Below are 15,089 nucleotides of genomic sequence, written 5' to 3' on the forward strand. Positions count from 1 at the left end.
AGAAGAGAAGGGGGGAAAGAAGAGTAAAAGAGCATAAAATACGAGGGGCACCGGATTGGGCAGATTGGCAGCCTCTGGCGGGCGCACGTGCAGAGCTTGGAGCTCCATTCGATCGGTTCGACTTTCTCTCCATCAACTTCTCTCTCCCTCTCCCTCTCCCTCTCTCCTGTTCAATTTTGTCTCTCCACCATTACCAGAGATCTCCTTTCCTCCCGTGCAATTCGTCATTCTCTACAGACTATGCTCTGAGCAGGATCTCATCCCGCAACCCCCAATACCATCATGGTGCCCACCACAGAATCCTCTCCGCTCCTCCCCCAGCATCACCTCCCGACTTCCTCCAATACGTCACCGCGAGGAAACCGTCCGCCGCGGACAGTGACCTTCAACCCATTGGCAACTGTTAGCACCTACCATGACTCCACCTCCGCAGATCCCACCTTCAGACCTCTGCAATCTGGCTCTTCGTCTGCACCGAATTCTCAGGGGAGCCATTACCGACCGACCGGCCTCTCCGCCCTGAATAGCAAGCTCCGCCGGCGGAACAGCCATGGCGCTCCGTTCAGCACCGCAAACACCCCAATCGCTGCAGCCCCCAAAGTCGGACCGCAAAGAACGACGAAAAATGCGCAAAAGCTCAAATTGCTTCCCGACCCGGTGACTGAGGCCGAGGAGGAGCTCGGTGGGGATGACTTTCCGTCCGATGTCTATTCGCAGATTGCCCGGATCAAAGAACCGACGGCGAGGAGTCATGCTGCAAAGTTAGGAAAGGCCGACAGAGAACGTCTACCGCGAGTGACTGCCTACTGCACAGCCAATTCGTATCGACTGGAGGGGATAATCAAGTTCCTCAAGTCTCGCTCCAAGACCCGCGGGGCCAACCCGAAGCTCTATGACGAATGTGTCTACTCTCCCTATGACTACGGCTATGAGGATAAACAGAATGGCACATGGGGTCTTTCGAATAATGGACTGAGCCCGGCGGACAGTCACCCTGGTCAACGGCCGTCCAATGAGCGCCGCTACTCGGATAGTGTGGTTGAAGTCCAGGATAACACCAACTCGCGACGGGAAGATCTCATAGATCTACGGGATTCTCAATCCCACTCCACCGACATAGACCACGCTTCGAGTACTGCTGTGTCGGACCATCAAGGAGATGTATATCCCGATATCGACACGACCATCCATACCCCTGAAGTGTTCCTCTTCGATTACGGTACAGTCGTAATATGGGGCATGTCACCTGCACACGAGTCACGATTCCTATCCGATGTTTCCAAGTTTGCCGCTTCCATCCTCAGCCCCGAAGACACCCAGGTCGAGAACTTCAATTTCTACTATGCTCGCGAATACCAAGCCCGGATCTACAACGACTTTATCTCTCTGCGCGACCCGCGTAACCACATGATCAAACTGGCCATCTCCCACGCATTGGCCCAATCCGTCAAGACCTCCCTATTCGAAGACCTCGTCTCCGAGACCATCTCCAACACCGCACCCCTACCTGCCCAGATCGCCCAGACAGGCAGTGTCAACCTCACTCGACGCCAGATCAACATGCAAATCGGGGAATTGTTCATCCTACGGATCAACATCCACCTGCAAGGCTCGGTTCTAGACTCTCCAGAACTAATGTGGGCTGAGCCCCAACTAGAACCGGTTTACCAAGCCGTCCGCAGCTATCTTGAGATGGACCAGCGTGTAAGCCTGCTCACCGAACGATTGGACGTGATAGCGGATCTTCTCGCCGTCCTCAAAGACCAGCTAACTCACCGCCACGGTGAGTATCTTGAATGGATCGGTAAGTCCCCGCCCTTCTCCCCCCCTGCATCCACCCGTTCTCATCGACTAACTCACATGACAGTAATCGTTCTCATTGCGGCAGAAATTCTGGTCGCTGCTATCAACATCGTAGTTGACTTGTACGCTGGCGTGGAGTGAACACTACCTATCCCTTTCTACTAAGTATTACTACTACTATTGCCTTGTTTCTATTATCCGACAGCAACCTTTGCTACATCCCCAACCCCATCATCAGCACCACGACATAGCACCATACCGCACTAAGTGTTCTCTTATTTCAATAACCATCCACTTCAGCAGTTAAAGGGGTTCAGGCATACATTGATCAAAGTGGGAATCGGAGTGAAAGTGGGATAAACAAAGCAAGCCCTCCTTGCATCACTACGGACAATGCATATCTATCTATAACTAGTATCTAGTGTTCAGTTCGCTTTTACATAGCACGATATCTGACCTTAGGCTGTATATTAAACCCATAATTGGCTCGAAAAGATGGTAATGAATTTACTGGGAAGTAAACTTAAGGTGAAGACGTTATGACTAGTAGTACTAGTAGCAGATTATATACGAGCTTTTCATACCAAGAAAGTAGTAAGTACTAGGTATTAACGGGTTGATAAGTACTTGATTTCTGAAGTAGACTGCACTGGACTTTGGTACATGTATCCATTTCTGATCCAGTACCTAATACACCTGTCTGCCATTCAAGGTACCTCGATGAAATGATTTATACATATAGTCTTGTATCATATCATGTGATAGTAGTACCATTGTATTGACAGGTCTAGATAGCAGTATCTATGACAATACATTAGTATCTACTGGTTACGCATACGAAAGGATGACTATTTTATAAGTAGGCAGGTATTCCCTACTCCCTCAGCCCCCCTCTTACACACATACAGAAGAAGAAGAAGAAGAAGAAGAATAGCGCTTTTGCCCATCGTATACTATAGAACACAAAAGAAGAGGATGGATAGGAGGAGAAAAGAAGAGGGGCCAGAGACAACAAAAGGTTCCCCAAAATCTGACGATCAATAACACCCATTACCAAGATGATAACACAAGATATAGACCACCACGGAACGATTCGAATAAAAACTATCCATATAAGAGTAGAAATGAAAAAGAAAGATAAAAAGTCTAGGGTATGGTTGAAAGGTATAGTAATCACCCCTCCCTCTCCTCCTTGGTTTCCTCCTCTTCCTTCGTATCCATATCCATTGGTGTCGTCTCATCCTCCGCACCACCATCACCCCTCTGCTCCGCAGACTCGGGGTTATGGCTCCCGCGATCACTAGTAGTACCCTCCTTATCATTCGGTGATCCGTTACTACCTGATTGGATGCGGAAGGAAGAGGTCATATCGTCCTGCGACGGAGCGGGCGCGAGTCGCGGCAATGAGGACGATGAGTCTCCATTGCCGTTTTCACCATCAGCTGCGGCGCCGGATTCCGTCGCGTCCTTGTCCTTGCCATCTTTCTTCTCCTCCTTGTCTTTGGTGTTGCTGTCATTGTTGTTATCATTGTTCGCCGCCTCATCCTCCAAATTAGCATCATTGGGCATATTAGATTTCCTGGATCGCTTCACGCGCAAGGGTCGTTCCTGGGGCTGTACATAATCACCACCATTACCATTAGCGAACTCCCAACCCTAAATAAGGGGAAGTTAGGGAGGAAGGTAAGAACTTACAGTAGGTGGTTGCTCATCCGAACTCCCCTCCGTCTCATCCTCAAGAAACTGCGGCGCACCAGCGCCATTCTTCCCAGTCTCTCCACCTGTCACTGCCGCAACATTCGTCATCATTGCTGATGCCCGAGCGCGCAGTTCCGGGTTCACGCCTGCCTGCGCCTCCTCTGTCATGCCGGTGACCTTGGCCAACCGTTCCAGGAGAATGCATGACTCTAGGCGCATTTTCTGGATGTATTGCCAGCCGCGACGGTTGCGGAGACGCATCAGTTCATTCTCTTCTTCGATCTCGTTGAGGCGCTTCTTCAGGGCCAGGCATTTGCGTTTGTAGGCATTTTCGACGCTGGGGGGGTTGGAGGTCGTGGATGGTTGGCGGGTTTCTTCCATTGTGATGGGTGGTGTGGTGATTGAGAGGTAGATGGTAGGATTGAGAGGTGCGATTGATGAGTGTTGATGTGGTGTTGGTGATGGTCAAGGGATGTTGGAGAAGCGAAGAGGTTGGGGATCTTAGAGTGTTCGGAGATGCGCGATTAGGGGGGGGGGTATTTATAGGTAGGGCGCGCGGGTGACTTCTATGGTGCGAAGGAATTACCCGGACTAATTGATGAATGCAAATGGGAGATCCCTGGGGTGAATTGGATGGTAGCGAGGCGGATCTAAGAGGAATGGATGGGACGAGAATCGAGAGCTGAAGCCGAAGCAGAAGCAGAGCCAGTCACGTTCTGCCGGTCGGGGTGTCGGGCGGTCAGCGGAGTATGGGGTATAACAGCAGCTACTACTACTAGTTTTTACTGAACAAGACACTAAAGCTTCATTATCGTCATTACGTTGCATTACTGACTTCTGGACATGATATAGATCACGAGAAAAAGATAGATCTATACGATTATAGAATCGAAACAGAACGCTAATGGCCACCAGTAGTAGGCAACCCAAGGAACACCTTGAACGAGTCGTAACTATATATCTGCGTCAGTTTCCAGATCCTCAGTTTCAGTATAGCATCATCATCACTTACATCAACCATTGGAATCCAGTCAATGTACCCAGCATGACAATTCTCACAGGCAATCCGTTCCACAGGCCCGAGAACCCAATGTTCCTATAGATCCGCGACACAGCAGTCATAGCTCCCTCGCCAGCTAAACACCCATCAGCCATTCACCCCCAACTCATCAACACGATAATAGAACAAGATAACTCACCTTTCCGATCCGCATTCAACTTACTGACCATAACATCCGCCGGATGACTAACAATAGCACAAAAGATGCCGGCAATATAACCTCCCAAAAAGCTGACTCCGGTCTGCTGCAAGCCATTATACTGCTCCTTCGGCTTCCCCAACGTCTTGTAGATCAACTTGACCGTTTCCTCGAATGTCGCAAACTTCGTCATCGTATAGGGAATCTGTCTCGCCCACAACGGATACAACCCCTTATACAACCCCGACAGGCCCTCCTGCGCCACGATCTTGCCCCAGCCCTCGCGCAGTGAATGCGCAAATGGCGGCAGCGTCGTCTGCATGCGCACCTTGATAGCCTCCATCGGACAGAGGGCGATATCAGCGAAGAATTCCGCCGAGGCGCTGGCGCCCAGGAAGACGACGGTGCGATTCGCGTTCGGGAAGAGATGATCCCCGTAGAGATATTTGAAGTACTCGTAGAAGCCATATTTACCAGCGCCTTGGAAGGAGTAGCCGACGAAGGTGGGTGTCCAACCGAAGAAGATGCCGCGGAGGCCTTCCTTAGATATGATGCTGCGCCAGGCGGAGAGGTTGGAGGTGTATATTTTGGGATCGACTTGGCGGCGACATTTTACGAGATCGAGGGGGGTGACGGCTGTGTGGGTTGGGCCTGTGGGGAGGGATTAGGATTATGATTGTGGTGATGGTGATGGTTGTGATATGCTTACCGCAGGCTGTTTCGAGGTGGTTAGAATAGAAGCTAAGTGATGTGATAAGCTGGCAGGCAGACTACTCACCAATAATTCCACCAAACGTGCAACTGGCAAAATACTTGGCCGAGTTGGGCTCTATCTTGCCCAATGGGTACTTGGGCTTCTGCGTCGCCATTTTGAGAGTTTATCTGTTCAGGGAAGTAGAGGAGGAAGCAATTGAAGCTTATCGAGAGCGTCTAGACTAGAAAGATAGGAGAGGAGAGGGGAGGAGATGGGACCAAAATTCCCAAACAAGGTATGAAGTGATAAGTGAACAAGCTACTACAGGGGAATTCAATGAAATGAAGTGTACTATCTGCACTACTTATATTTACTTGTACCCCGTCAGCCCGCAGGCCATGTCGTCAGTGTCTCCAGCTGGGAAGAGAACCAAGTCGGGTCCAGATCATCCAGTCCAGCGGCTAATCGGCACCCGTGCAATGGGCTCTCCCTGCACCGGATACGTTCCGATTTGCCGTTTCTGGAATGGGGTTTTCTCTGTGTGAAACTAATATCTACATAAGCAGTGAATTATTTACTTTGTACTTTGTTGTGCTCCATTTATCTATAGATACTGTTGTGTGTCGTGTGTCTGCGGCGCGGAGGTTCTGCAGATCGATGACGTCACATCCGGGGTGGCCGGAGGTGGTAGTTTTAAGATAAGAGAGAGAAGAGTACTATTGGCTATCATCTAATCATATATCAGGAACAAGTCATTATATACATGGTAGAAGTATGTACAGAAGGAATATACAGAGTATAGCACTTGTCAGCTACACTTAGCCCAGAGGATGAAGACATCGGAGTATATCCATAAGCCCCCGTCTGCCCTACTTACATGACAGACACCTCCCTCACTGACTGTTCCAAAGAGTACAGCTGGGGCATTTTCGCCATGGAATCCTGTCCACCGTAACTGGCCAACATAGTAGCCAGCTTGATGCCAGCTTCCGAGCCAGTCCGAGCCATCACACCTCGGATGATCTGCGTCTGTTCGGGTGTAGCCAGCCCACAAGACAGAATATACCACAGGGGCCACAGCATACTGTAGAGGTAAAAAGCTCGAACCCGAGACATGCCGCCCTGCTCGGACGGCGGCATCGGGTTTCCAAGTATATCAATCTCCCCAAAGCAGAATGGTACGCTTCGACAGGAATCGGAGATCAGATTGAGGCTTAGCCGCAAACCATCAGCTTCATGCTGAGACGCTTCTCGCTGGATCCCGGGGGATTCAACCATAGAGACTAGTGCCCGGAAGAGATCTGTCATGGCGTTGTAGAGAAAGATCCGAAGAACACGGTAGTGCGCCCAGATAACCGCCGTAATCATCTCTCGGTACGTGAGCACATCCTCGCCTGTATATGATCGGGTCTCAAGGGGTAACCAGATGTCCGGCAGGGATTGGGACCATTGAACGAGTTCAAAATCCAAGCTTCTACAGGAATCGATCCAGGACGCCAGCTTCGTGATCCCGGCAGATTGCAAGGAATCTGAAGCAGATGATGGCTCTGCGACCAGCTGTCTGATTTTGGACGCAAGGATCATGAGGTATTGTAGCGGATTCGCACTATCGAGACGTTCAACCAGTCGGTCTGAGTCCAGACTGGGTTTCCCCTTCAGCAGAAGGAATTCGACTTGCTGATTTATCCTGTCAGCAATCACACCCCCATCATCGAAACAAGGCATCTAAATTGACCCACCATATGAACATACGCATACTTGAACATGTCCAGTCCCCGCGCATTTCCCAGTTGGCTTTCCCCCCGAAGTCTCGTAAGCGCCTCAAAGCCCGCCGTATGCGCACTCGTAAGCCCATGTCGATCCCCGGAGATATCCTCAAATAGAGACAGGATAACTAACGTTGCAAAGGTCTCATCTTTAGCCGCCTCAACCGGCAGATTCAGCGCCTCCTGCAGACGTCGCAGCGCCAATCCAAAACCATATCTCGCTTGAGTTACAATGCCTGGCACTTGCACCCTATTACTCAGGGCCATCAGAGCCGTCGCATCGACAGCTAATCGTAGAGACGATGATGCGGGGTCATTCTGGTCCCGACAAACAGCATACAAAGACGGAAGAAACCCCAGATGTCCAGCGCCGTCCTCATCATTACAGGCGACGATAGTAAACTGGTCGAAGAAATAGCAAATTGCTCTTTCTTCCCACGTAGAATCGGTGATCCGATAAGCGGGCAATGGCAGCTTTTGGAGATCTTTGCCGCCGCTTGATGAAACAGATTTGCTGGGCTGCATTCTACTTGACGAGGAAGCGCAGCCGTTGGCCTTGCCATTCACCAGTTGCTGGACCTTGTGCGTTTCATTTCGGAAGATTCCATCCGATCGATAGCCCGGGCATGGCTGGCCGTATATGGCGCAGTTCCGGCACCCTGGACGGCCTTCATCGCACTGGAAGATGACTTAGCGTGGGCTCAGACAAATGAGTAACTTAGCATAATTATTCATTGGGGTGAATTGGTATGCAAGGGACGTAATCTTGCTATGACATGTCAAGGCTGCAGATCCGTCCTACCTTGATTTTCCGTTTGCGACACAAATGGCACCCCGTACTTGGCTTCCCGCCGTACACCATTTTTGTCTACTTGATAGGGGCCCAGCTGCGGGATAGGTCTTGCAGTGGAAGAGACATAGATGAGGGCAAGTTTCGAATGCTTCGCGAGGGGAGTATATCAAATGCCTGATGGTGTCGTCGCAGTTGGTGCCTTGAAGGAATCGACCCAAAGAACGAATAGAATACCGGCGTTTGCCATTTGAGGGGCCAGTCAGGTGATTTCTATTATCAACGAGAAACCGCCACGAGTTACTTACTACAATCCTACCCTACAGCATTACAACAGATGGTCAACACCGTTCGTTTAATCGAGACAAAGTATTCTATTCTGCCATTTATCCTTCTCGTCTCGGGGCTCTTTCGAGATACTTCTAACAACTGCACTATCTGAATAAAAAAAAAAAAAGAAAAAAAAAAAAGAAAACCCCCACCAAGGGAGACAAGGCACGCCGGGGTGTAGTTGTGGTGAAAGGTAAGCTCAATCAATGTCTTCGCTCTGTAGGACCAACAGTAGAAACACCAAATCTTCTGTAAATGGTAAATACATCATCTCCCGAGGCGGGTATCATCTAACCCTCGAAAAGAATTAGAGGTAAACATATCATGAGCCAATCACGGTTCCCCTGATACTCCTGCAGGTACAACGCATCAGTAGCCCACCCTTTTGCCATTTTGTAACTCCACTCCACCTTTCCCATAGAAAAAAAAAGTTTCGAGAACAAGACCGGGAAATAAAAATAAAGAATAAAGATCCGTTTAGACCAAACACCCAGAATGCGAATGCTGATATTCGATGACCTGGCAACGCTGACCGCGCCTCGTTTGCCTAGCGACACTCAGGTTGGACCAGCCGGGTCGTTGAAATCAGGCGCTAAAACAAGAGGTATATAGACGGTAACGCTCGGATTCATAAAGCAGGAAAGAAGGACGTGCTAGTCATTGCGATGGTCGAACCTCATGTCAGGAGGCGGGGGCATCCACCATGGCCTGGTCATCGTCACTGTTGAGCGGCACACTTGGCGGGGGATCCGAAAAACGCTCCCTATGTCGGCTGTCGTTATGCGTAGGATGCAGACCCGGTGTGCTAGAAGCACTCTCCACTATCACCGCATCGTCGCCATCGTCTTCGCGTGGTGGTGAGAAAGTCCAAACCTAGAACGCATCCATCTCAGTCAGTCTGTGATAAACCATAGGATACGAGGAATAAGCGGGAGGGCATGCTCCTTACCTCCATCACTGTGCGGCCTGCTCTACTGGCCATGATCACAGCTTTCTCTTCCTCGAAGGCAACCCGCCAAACAGCCTCTGCCGGTGTCGACAGCTCTCTGAGTAGTTGACCGGTCTGTAAACTCCACACCTTGACACGGCCGTCACTGCCACCACTGACAATTCTTGAACTATCAAACTGCAAGCTGGTAACACTGTTATCATGAGCCGCAAGCCGGTGAATGGGAGCCATCTTGGTCAACGACCAGACCCGGACAGACCCATCGGAGCCGCCGGTGACCAAGGTATCTCCTCGCATTTGAAGCTGCCCTACTAAGGAGGTATGGCCCTGAAGGATAGCATGGCACTGGCCCGAGTGCGGATCCCAGATCCGCACGCTGGTATCTAGACTACCGGTGGCGATGCGTCTGCCATCAAACGCGATGGCATAGATCTGGCTGAAATGGCCAGAGAGCGTCCGCAAGCATCGCCCCTCAGAAATGCTCCAGATGCGTGCTGTGGTATCATAGCTTCCCGAGACAACAAGATCTCCATGTATGGCCAGACAGCGGACACTAGCTTGATGCCCAACCAGAACATTCTTGCAGGTACCCGAGGCCAGGTCCCATATCCGCAGCGTTGTGTCCCGTGATCCCGAGATTGCCGTGTTCTTGTCGGACATTTTGAGGCAGCGCACGGTTGACGTATGGCCACGTAAGAGGTAGAGACAGGTACTGTATTTTGATTTGCTCGTCAGTAGTGATCTCCGACTGCATGCCGTCATGGTTTGCTTACCCGGTCGCCATGTTCCAGACCCTCACTTCTCGGTCGCACCCACCACTCACAAGAATGTCATCCCAGGGAACCATGGCCCATACGCCCATAACATGACCTTGGAGGGTTCTTTGATTGTCCCCATTGGTATCGTATACATGAATCTTGGCATTGTCTAGCGCGACCACGATATACTTGGGGGTTAAATGCAGACTTGTGACCACTCCCTGGTCCGGCGTGATGTGACGCTGCGTACAGCGCCCACCTTTATTCCAGGCTGATTCCACCATGTACTTTTGCTTGAAATGCGATCTGTAGGACAAAGGTCGGACCCGTCTTTTGCGTGACGGGTACCCCGACAGGGAGAGCCAGTCTCCCGACAAAGAGCGCGACGAAATATCGGGTCGACCATCTCGAGGCTGAAGAGTAGACACATGGGGTCTCCTTTGCAACCCGCTCAAGGACTGAGTACTGGACACAGCATGCAAAGGCTGACCATGGAAAGGGTCGACAAAATCCCGGTCATCCTCCGACAGCCTCCGGGATGCATACGAGTGCTTCTCGCATAGGTTCTTCCACGTAATATCATCATTCAGTAGTTCCCGCCAGCGTTTCGATACTTGGGATGATCTTGCCAAAGTCTTCGGGTCATCGATGAATGACAGGACCTAGTGAAACCAGGGGAGACAAATGTCAGCCTTGTTCAAGCGGTGAAACCACCCGTACCGGAAGTGACAATCAACTCACCCTCAGACACAGTTCATTGGGGAACACCTGAAACGGATCCTTCCTCAATCGGGGGCTAACATAGCTAGAAACAAAGCTGAGATGCTGGCTATCACATAGCCCCAGTATGCCTTCCAAGAATTTCTGCTTCCGAGCGTTGGAAAGGGAGGTGAAGTGTATCCGAGCGTTCAGCAGAAACGCATCGTCTTCCTCGTCGGCTGTCTGCCAGGTGGGAGGTCTCTGATGGGGGGTCGGACTGGGAGCGGGCGTGGGAGGTGACGCAGGCGCCGAGGGCAGCAGGTTGGAGGGAATAGGAGTCCCGGTCTTGGTGGACGAAGAGAGCGATCTAGAATGGGCACTAGACAATGACGCAACCGAGTCTCTGGCTGCAGATGACTTCGACGGCGCAGTCGCCAGCTGCTCAGGTACACTGCGCGGACTCATCCCGGTGTCTACTGGATGGTGAGTGCTCAAGGACTGCCGCGGTGAGGAGCGGCTGTGTCATCCAGGGGATTGCGTATTCCACCCGACTAGCCTTTCACACGTTAAGCGAGATATCCCTACGCAAACCCCTTGAGACCCTGTCTCGTTCATAAACGGAGAAGACGTAATACACAAAACGAGAGGATGGGGTGTGCTTTATTCCAAAAGCCAAAACGAAGGCGGAGGGGAAGAGCGAGAGATAAGACGGATGTGGACGATCTCCGCCGGGGGAGGGAAGACGAAAGGTTGGCGGTGGACAAGGGAATAGGGGGAGAGAGGAAAGGGAAGAAGAGAGTGGGAGTGTGGATGGTCAGGCCAGAAATTTTATAGATACCAAAAATGGTGGGAGAGAAAAGAAGGCAAAAGAAACGGGCACAAAAAAGTTAATGAGGTAAGTTGGAGGAGGTGCTGGATTGGGGGGGGCGGTTTGAAGGAGACCGATTTGGGGGGGGAGAACGAAAGACGACAAGAGAAGAGGAGGACGGATTGGTTAGTATGGTACTTCGGTACTCCGTACAGCGGACGGACTGGAGGGCGGTAAGATACACTAATCAGAACTGAGTGCGGCCTTCCCGACGCCATCCAGAAGCAGGCGGAGAAGAAGCGACGAAAGAAAGACAAAGTCTGGATCATGCGATGTCGTGACGGGTCAGGTGCAGCCCTCCAGGCTTAGAGGCTAAGGTTGTCTCTCTGTTAGTTAAGTTAGCCTGTCTCTGTCTCTCCCCCGGAAACCCTCCAGAACAGCCCCGATTACCCGCCAAGCAAAGCCGATGGCGCTTCTTCCTGCCTTTTGATTTGTGCAGCGGCATCGCTGGAGATCCACTCAAGTCTTCCCGCTGGTACCAGGCTAGATTAGTCAGCTCCCAGAATAAAGTACCTTAGTAAAGTTACAGAGTGAGTTACGTTGAACTAGTCCCTATTTAGTAGTTCTACTGTCCCGATTCTGCTCGTGGTCGGTACCGACTATCTATACGGCGGCAACAGGTTGGAGGTTTTGATGCAACGAGCACCACCTGTTGGTGAAGTAGATGATAGTTGGTTGTAGAATAACCTCTGCGATGTCCCCAATGGAGAAAGGGCGTCCCTATGCAAAGTCGGTCCCCACGACCAAGAGTTGCCTTGCTCATTTTCGAACTTTCAAACCGCCGCGGTCGTGTTAATGTCTGTCTGCTAGAACACTTTACACATCCCCCCAGAACATACCTGCTGAATGGGTGAATGGCTGATGGCGGGACGACCTCAGCTCATCACCCAACAAATGGGACCAAAGCGCCTACCGCATACTATAGTCTCTCTGATACCTACAAGGATCAACACCACTGTCGTCACAAGCAGCTAACATAACGACGTGAAGTTGACGTGGGGACTCACCCCATCTCAATGTCAGGCAAGAAAAAAAAATACTACGTAGTCTACCACAGAGAGAGACAGTTTCCAAAGCAAGGCACCTGTCTAAATCGAGCATGATGTCTGGTGCTTCGGTCTAACTTTTCGGTTCCACTGCCACCTCAAAAGATATAGTGGTCTCAAGGCGGGAGTGGAAGCATGCGTCGTACAACCATGGATCAATACAGAAGCCTCCAGGAAAGCTAATGATTCAGTCTTGCCGAATAGTTTCATCACTCTCTCAATGTGGGGAAGAGATAATTTCCCGAATTTCTTGGCGTTTTATAATAGCATCCACGTCTAAGTCAAGTCTACGTCAAAGTTGATCGCGGGGGAAGAAAGAAACGAAACATAACGAAACAAAAGGGAAAAAACACATGCAATTAGAATCAAAGTAAAGGGTTCAACCGCACCGTGCAAATGCTTCAAAATCGTGGCCATGACGTGTGGCGGCGCTGATTCAATGACAATACAACAAGAAAGGCATAACCCCGCAGGGAATATAACACAAATCGCCGCGGTTCCCAAAGGGGGAATCCGTCCAGTAACAACTGCAGTGACAAAATCTATTACACAAGACAACCTCGGCGGTGTCTACAAACAAGAATCGACCGTTCCTTTTGAACGGCTTGTAGCTCATTGACCCAGGAGAGCTAGAGTTAACAGAAACAGAAGAAACATGGTGTGAATCCAGGTTGACTGAGTTTAGTGGGCATGGCCAATCTGTAGAAACAGCGGGAGAACCATGCCAACAACGGAAGCGATCAAGTCCCTCATAGACTTGTCCGATGCCGAAGGTCCTTCTCTATGGTCGCCGTATCCGTTGACCTGAGACTCACGTGAAGATGAGTTCGGGCTGTTTTCCTGCATCGTGTGCATAGCAACGTATCTAGAAACATCAGTATCACACTATACCGTAGATGTGGGTCAAGAAAGAACTCACAGGAATGTGCCAGCAGAGAACAAGAGGAGTACTCCGGTTCGCCAGCGGTTCCCAACGTCATCACCTTCTGAACCCGAACCCATGATTTGCACAAACAGGAATGTCATAAGAGCACCCACAGGAGCAGCCAGACTGAAAATCAATAAATGCGCTCTAGCAGTACGACTAGAAAGGCCTTGCTTCAAGAGCACAGAAGTGAGACCAAACGATGCTGGAGCCTTGTGAACCATGATGGCCAGGAAGATGATAAAGCTGAGCCCAGTGTCGGAGCTAGACGCGCCCAAGGCGATTCCATCGGCGGCGGCATGAATGACAAGTCCCGTCGTGGTTGCAAAACTGTGGCTTCTCCTGGGGATGCTACCGGCATCAAGCAAGCCCCCCTCGCGCGACGGCGACGAGTTGCGCCGCAGGCCGGAACCCAAGTTATCCAGCGATATGTGATAGGGAATGCGCTCCTGTTTGGAGGATGACGCGAAAACGGGCAGTTTGTCGATAAGGTACATCAGGATAAAGCCACTGATGAGTGCAATACCTATCCAAGCATGGGGCGAGTTATCTTCCTCGTGACCCTCGTCTGCGTGATCGCCCGAAGCATCATCCTTGCGTCCCAGTAGTCTGGGCTTTTCATCTTGTGTAGAATAAACTGTAGGTACCGTGACAGGTGTGGATGGCAGATCGGACAGCACCGATCGAGGCGTGAGTTCGACGTCTGCGGATTCTGGTCCTTCTAATGCTCTCGGGAAAGTGGTCACAGGTATAGTTTGGTGTTGCCAATTGACGGCTGTCGTCGATCGGCTGCTAAGTTCTTTCCGGTTGCTAAGCGAGTTTGCGCTGTATAGGGTCTCGACTCCCTCCGGAATAATAACAATCAAAGATGTCCCAACCAAGACTCCCATACCAAGGGAGGATATCAATCTCAGCTGAGAAGGGGAAAGTGTGAAGGCGAGCGGCAGTGATCCCACAACAAATGATCTATGTGACGCAGCGGGGAAAAGCAGATTAGTATTGACAATTTGCACCAAGCAGGCGACAAGCTCCCAGGGACCGTCGACTCACGTAATGGCCATCACAATGCTCAATGCGAGCAAAGTGAAGAGTCCCTCCATGATCGGCCTCTTGTTCCAGAGCTTCGTCCGTGCTCTAGAGGGTTTCACTCATGTTGCCAATTCCAAGACCAAGATTCTCAACACGCCCCTGATCCCGCGGCAGCGGTAATGGCGTTTATTTAAAAGAGCGAACAAACAGCTGGAAGGCGAAAATAGGCCGGGAGCAGCAGGTGAGACAGGGGAGACGATGGAGAGCGGGCGGAAAGCAGGTGTTCCAAGGCGGTAGGAGGCAGAAGAACTGAAAACGTGGCGGAGGTGGACGGTCCTGACTCTGGATTGATTGCGATTTGCCGCAGTGGGAAAGGCACGCCCCAGTCCAAGGCACGGGAGACCCACTGCCGCCCCAGGGATGGTTTATAATTATCTCTTGGGCTTCATGTTCTTCTTCTACTTCACTAACGATATTGCGAGGTTGCTCAATCCACAGATGATATACATTGCAGGCGTAAGCAAAGGTGCAACAT

General features: G+C 50.9%; 6 protein-coding genes across 6 annotated transcripts; 1 reads left to right on the forward strand and 5 right to left on the reverse strand.

Annotated features, from left to right (window-relative positions):
* The first annotated feature begins 135 nt into the window (after window positions 1-135).
* On the forward strand, window positions 136-2,331 carry ASPBRDRAFT_72325 (YagE family protein). Its single transcript, XM_067629164.1, has 2 exons — window positions 136-1,804; window positions 1,868-2,331. The coding sequence occupies exons 1-2, from the start codon at window positions 283-285 to the stop codon at window positions 1,942-1,944; spliced, it is 1,599 nt and encodes a 532-aa protein (XP_067483596.1). The 5' UTR covers window positions 136-282; the 3' UTR covers window positions 1,945-2,331.
* A 404-nt stretch (window positions 2,332-2,735) lies between these two features.
* On the reverse strand, window positions 2,736-4,061 carry ASPBRDRAFT_145133 (uncharacterized protein). Its single transcript, XM_067619237.1, has 2 exons — window positions 3,499-4,061; window positions 2,736-3,417 (listed from the first exon to the last, which is right to left on the reverse strand). The coding sequence occupies exons 1-2, from the start codon at window positions 3,880-3,882 to the stop codon at window positions 2,977-2,979; spliced, it is 825 nt and encodes a 274-aa protein (XP_067483597.1). The 5' UTR covers window positions 3,883-4,061; the 3' UTR covers window positions 2,736-2,976.
* A 341-nt stretch (window positions 4,062-4,402) lies between these two features.
* Window positions 4,403-5,714, reverse strand: ASPBRDRAFT_72327 (putative mitochondrial phosphate transporter Pic2; the record flags this gene model as incomplete). Its single annotated transcript, XM_067629165.1, has 5 exons — window positions 5,479-5,714; window positions 5,410-5,415; window positions 4,701-5,351; window positions 4,514-4,637; window positions 4,403-4,454 (listed from the first exon to the last, which is right to left on the reverse strand). Exons 1-5 carry the CDS (start codon window positions 5,567-5,569, stop codon window positions 4,403-4,405), a joined length of 924 nt encoding a protein of 307 aa, XP_067483598.1. The 5' UTR covers window positions 5,570-5,714.
* A 274-nt stretch (window positions 5,715-5,988) lies between these two features.
* Window positions 5,989-8,149, reverse strand: ASPBRDRAFT_38785 (putative C6 transcription factor). The gene is made up of 3 exons (XM_067624004.1): window positions 7,963-8,149; window positions 7,134-7,838; window positions 5,989-7,071 (listed from the first exon to the last, which is right to left on the reverse strand). Exons 1-3 carry the CDS (start codon window positions 8,020-8,022, stop codon window positions 6,268-6,270), a joined length of 1,569 nt encoding a protein of 522 aa, XP_067483599.1. The 5' UTR covers window positions 8,023-8,149; the 3' UTR covers window positions 5,989-6,267.
* An 812-nt stretch (window positions 8,150-8,961) lies between these two features.
* Window positions 8,962-11,151, reverse strand: ASPBRDRAFT_51978 (F-box/WD repeat-containing protein; the record flags this gene model as incomplete). Its single annotated transcript, XM_067626822.1, has 4 exons — window positions 8,962-9,153; window positions 9,230-9,941; window positions 10,003-10,649; window positions 10,729-11,151. The coding sequence occupies 4 exons, from the start codon at window positions 11,149-11,151 to the stop codon at window positions 8,962-8,964; spliced, it is 1,974 nt and encodes a 657-aa protein (XP_067483600.1).
* Window positions 11,152-13,102: 1,951 nt separating this feature from the next.
* On the reverse strand, window positions 13,103-14,502 carry ASPBRDRAFT_406076 (Mn(2+) transporter ATX2). The gene is made up of 2 exons (XM_067624390.1): window positions 13,520-14,502; window positions 13,103-13,465 (listed from the first exon to the last, which is right to left on the reverse strand). The coding sequence occupies exons 1-2, from the start codon at window positions 14,413-14,415 to the stop codon at window positions 13,282-13,284; spliced, it is 1,080 nt and encodes a 359-aa protein (XP_067483601.1). The 5' UTR covers window positions 14,416-14,502; the 3' UTR covers window positions 13,103-13,281.
* Window positions 14,503-15,089: the final 587 nt, after the last annotated feature.

The sequence above is a fragment of the Aspergillus brasiliensis genome (assembly GCF_001889945.1).
Source record: "Aspergillus brasiliensis CBS 101740 unplaced genomic scaffold ASPBRscaffold_2, whole genome shotgun sequence".
NCBI lineage: Eukaryota > Fungi > Ascomycota > Eurotiomycetes > Eurotiales > Aspergillaceae > Aspergillus > Aspergillus brasiliensis.

What these genes read in the sequence shown, in the direction of transcription:
- ASPBRDRAFT_406076 (XM_067624390.1), bottom strand. Translation starts at nt 14,415, where the DNA reads ATGGGAGTCTTGGTTGGGACATCTTTGATTGTTATTATTCCGGAGGGA. An exon ending in TTCTCTGCTGGCACATTCCT is followed by an intron (nt 13,466 to 13,519) that starts GTGAGTTCTTTC and finishes TGATGTTTCTAG; the next exon opens with ATACGTTGCTATGCACACGA.
- ASPBRDRAFT_145133 (XM_067619237.1), bottom strand. Translation starts at nt 3,882, where the DNA reads ATGGAAGAAACCCGCCAACCATCCACGACCTCCAACCCCCCCAGCGTC. An exon ending in CGGATGAGCAACCACCTACT is followed by an intron (nt 3,418 to 3,498) that starts GTAAGTTCTTAC and finishes GATTATGTACAG; the next exon opens with CCCCAGGAACGACCCTTGCG.
- ASPBRDRAFT_72325 (XM_067629164.1), top strand. Translation starts at nt 283, where the DNA reads ATGGTGCCCACCACAGAATCCTCTCCGCTCCTCCCCCAGCATCACCTC. An exon ending in TGAGTATCTTGAATGGATCG is followed by an intron (nt 1,805 to 1,867) that starts GTAAGTCCCCGC and finishes CTCACATGACAG; the next exon opens with TAATCGTTCTCATTGCGGCA.
- ASPBRDRAFT_38785 (XM_067624004.1), bottom strand. Translation starts at nt 8,022, where the DNA reads ATGGTGTACGGCGGGAAGCCAAGTACGGGGTGCCATTTGTGTCGCAAA. An exon ending in GTCGCAAACGGAAAATCAAG is followed by an intron (nt 7,839 to 7,962) that starts GTAGGACGGATC and finishes GTCATCTTCCAG; the next exon opens with TGCGATGAAGGCCGTCCAGG. An exon ending in AGTATGCGTATGTTCATATG is followed by an intron (nt 7,072 to 7,133) that starts GTGGGTCAATTT and finishes AGGATAAATCAG; the next exon opens with CAAGTCGAATTCCTTCTGCT.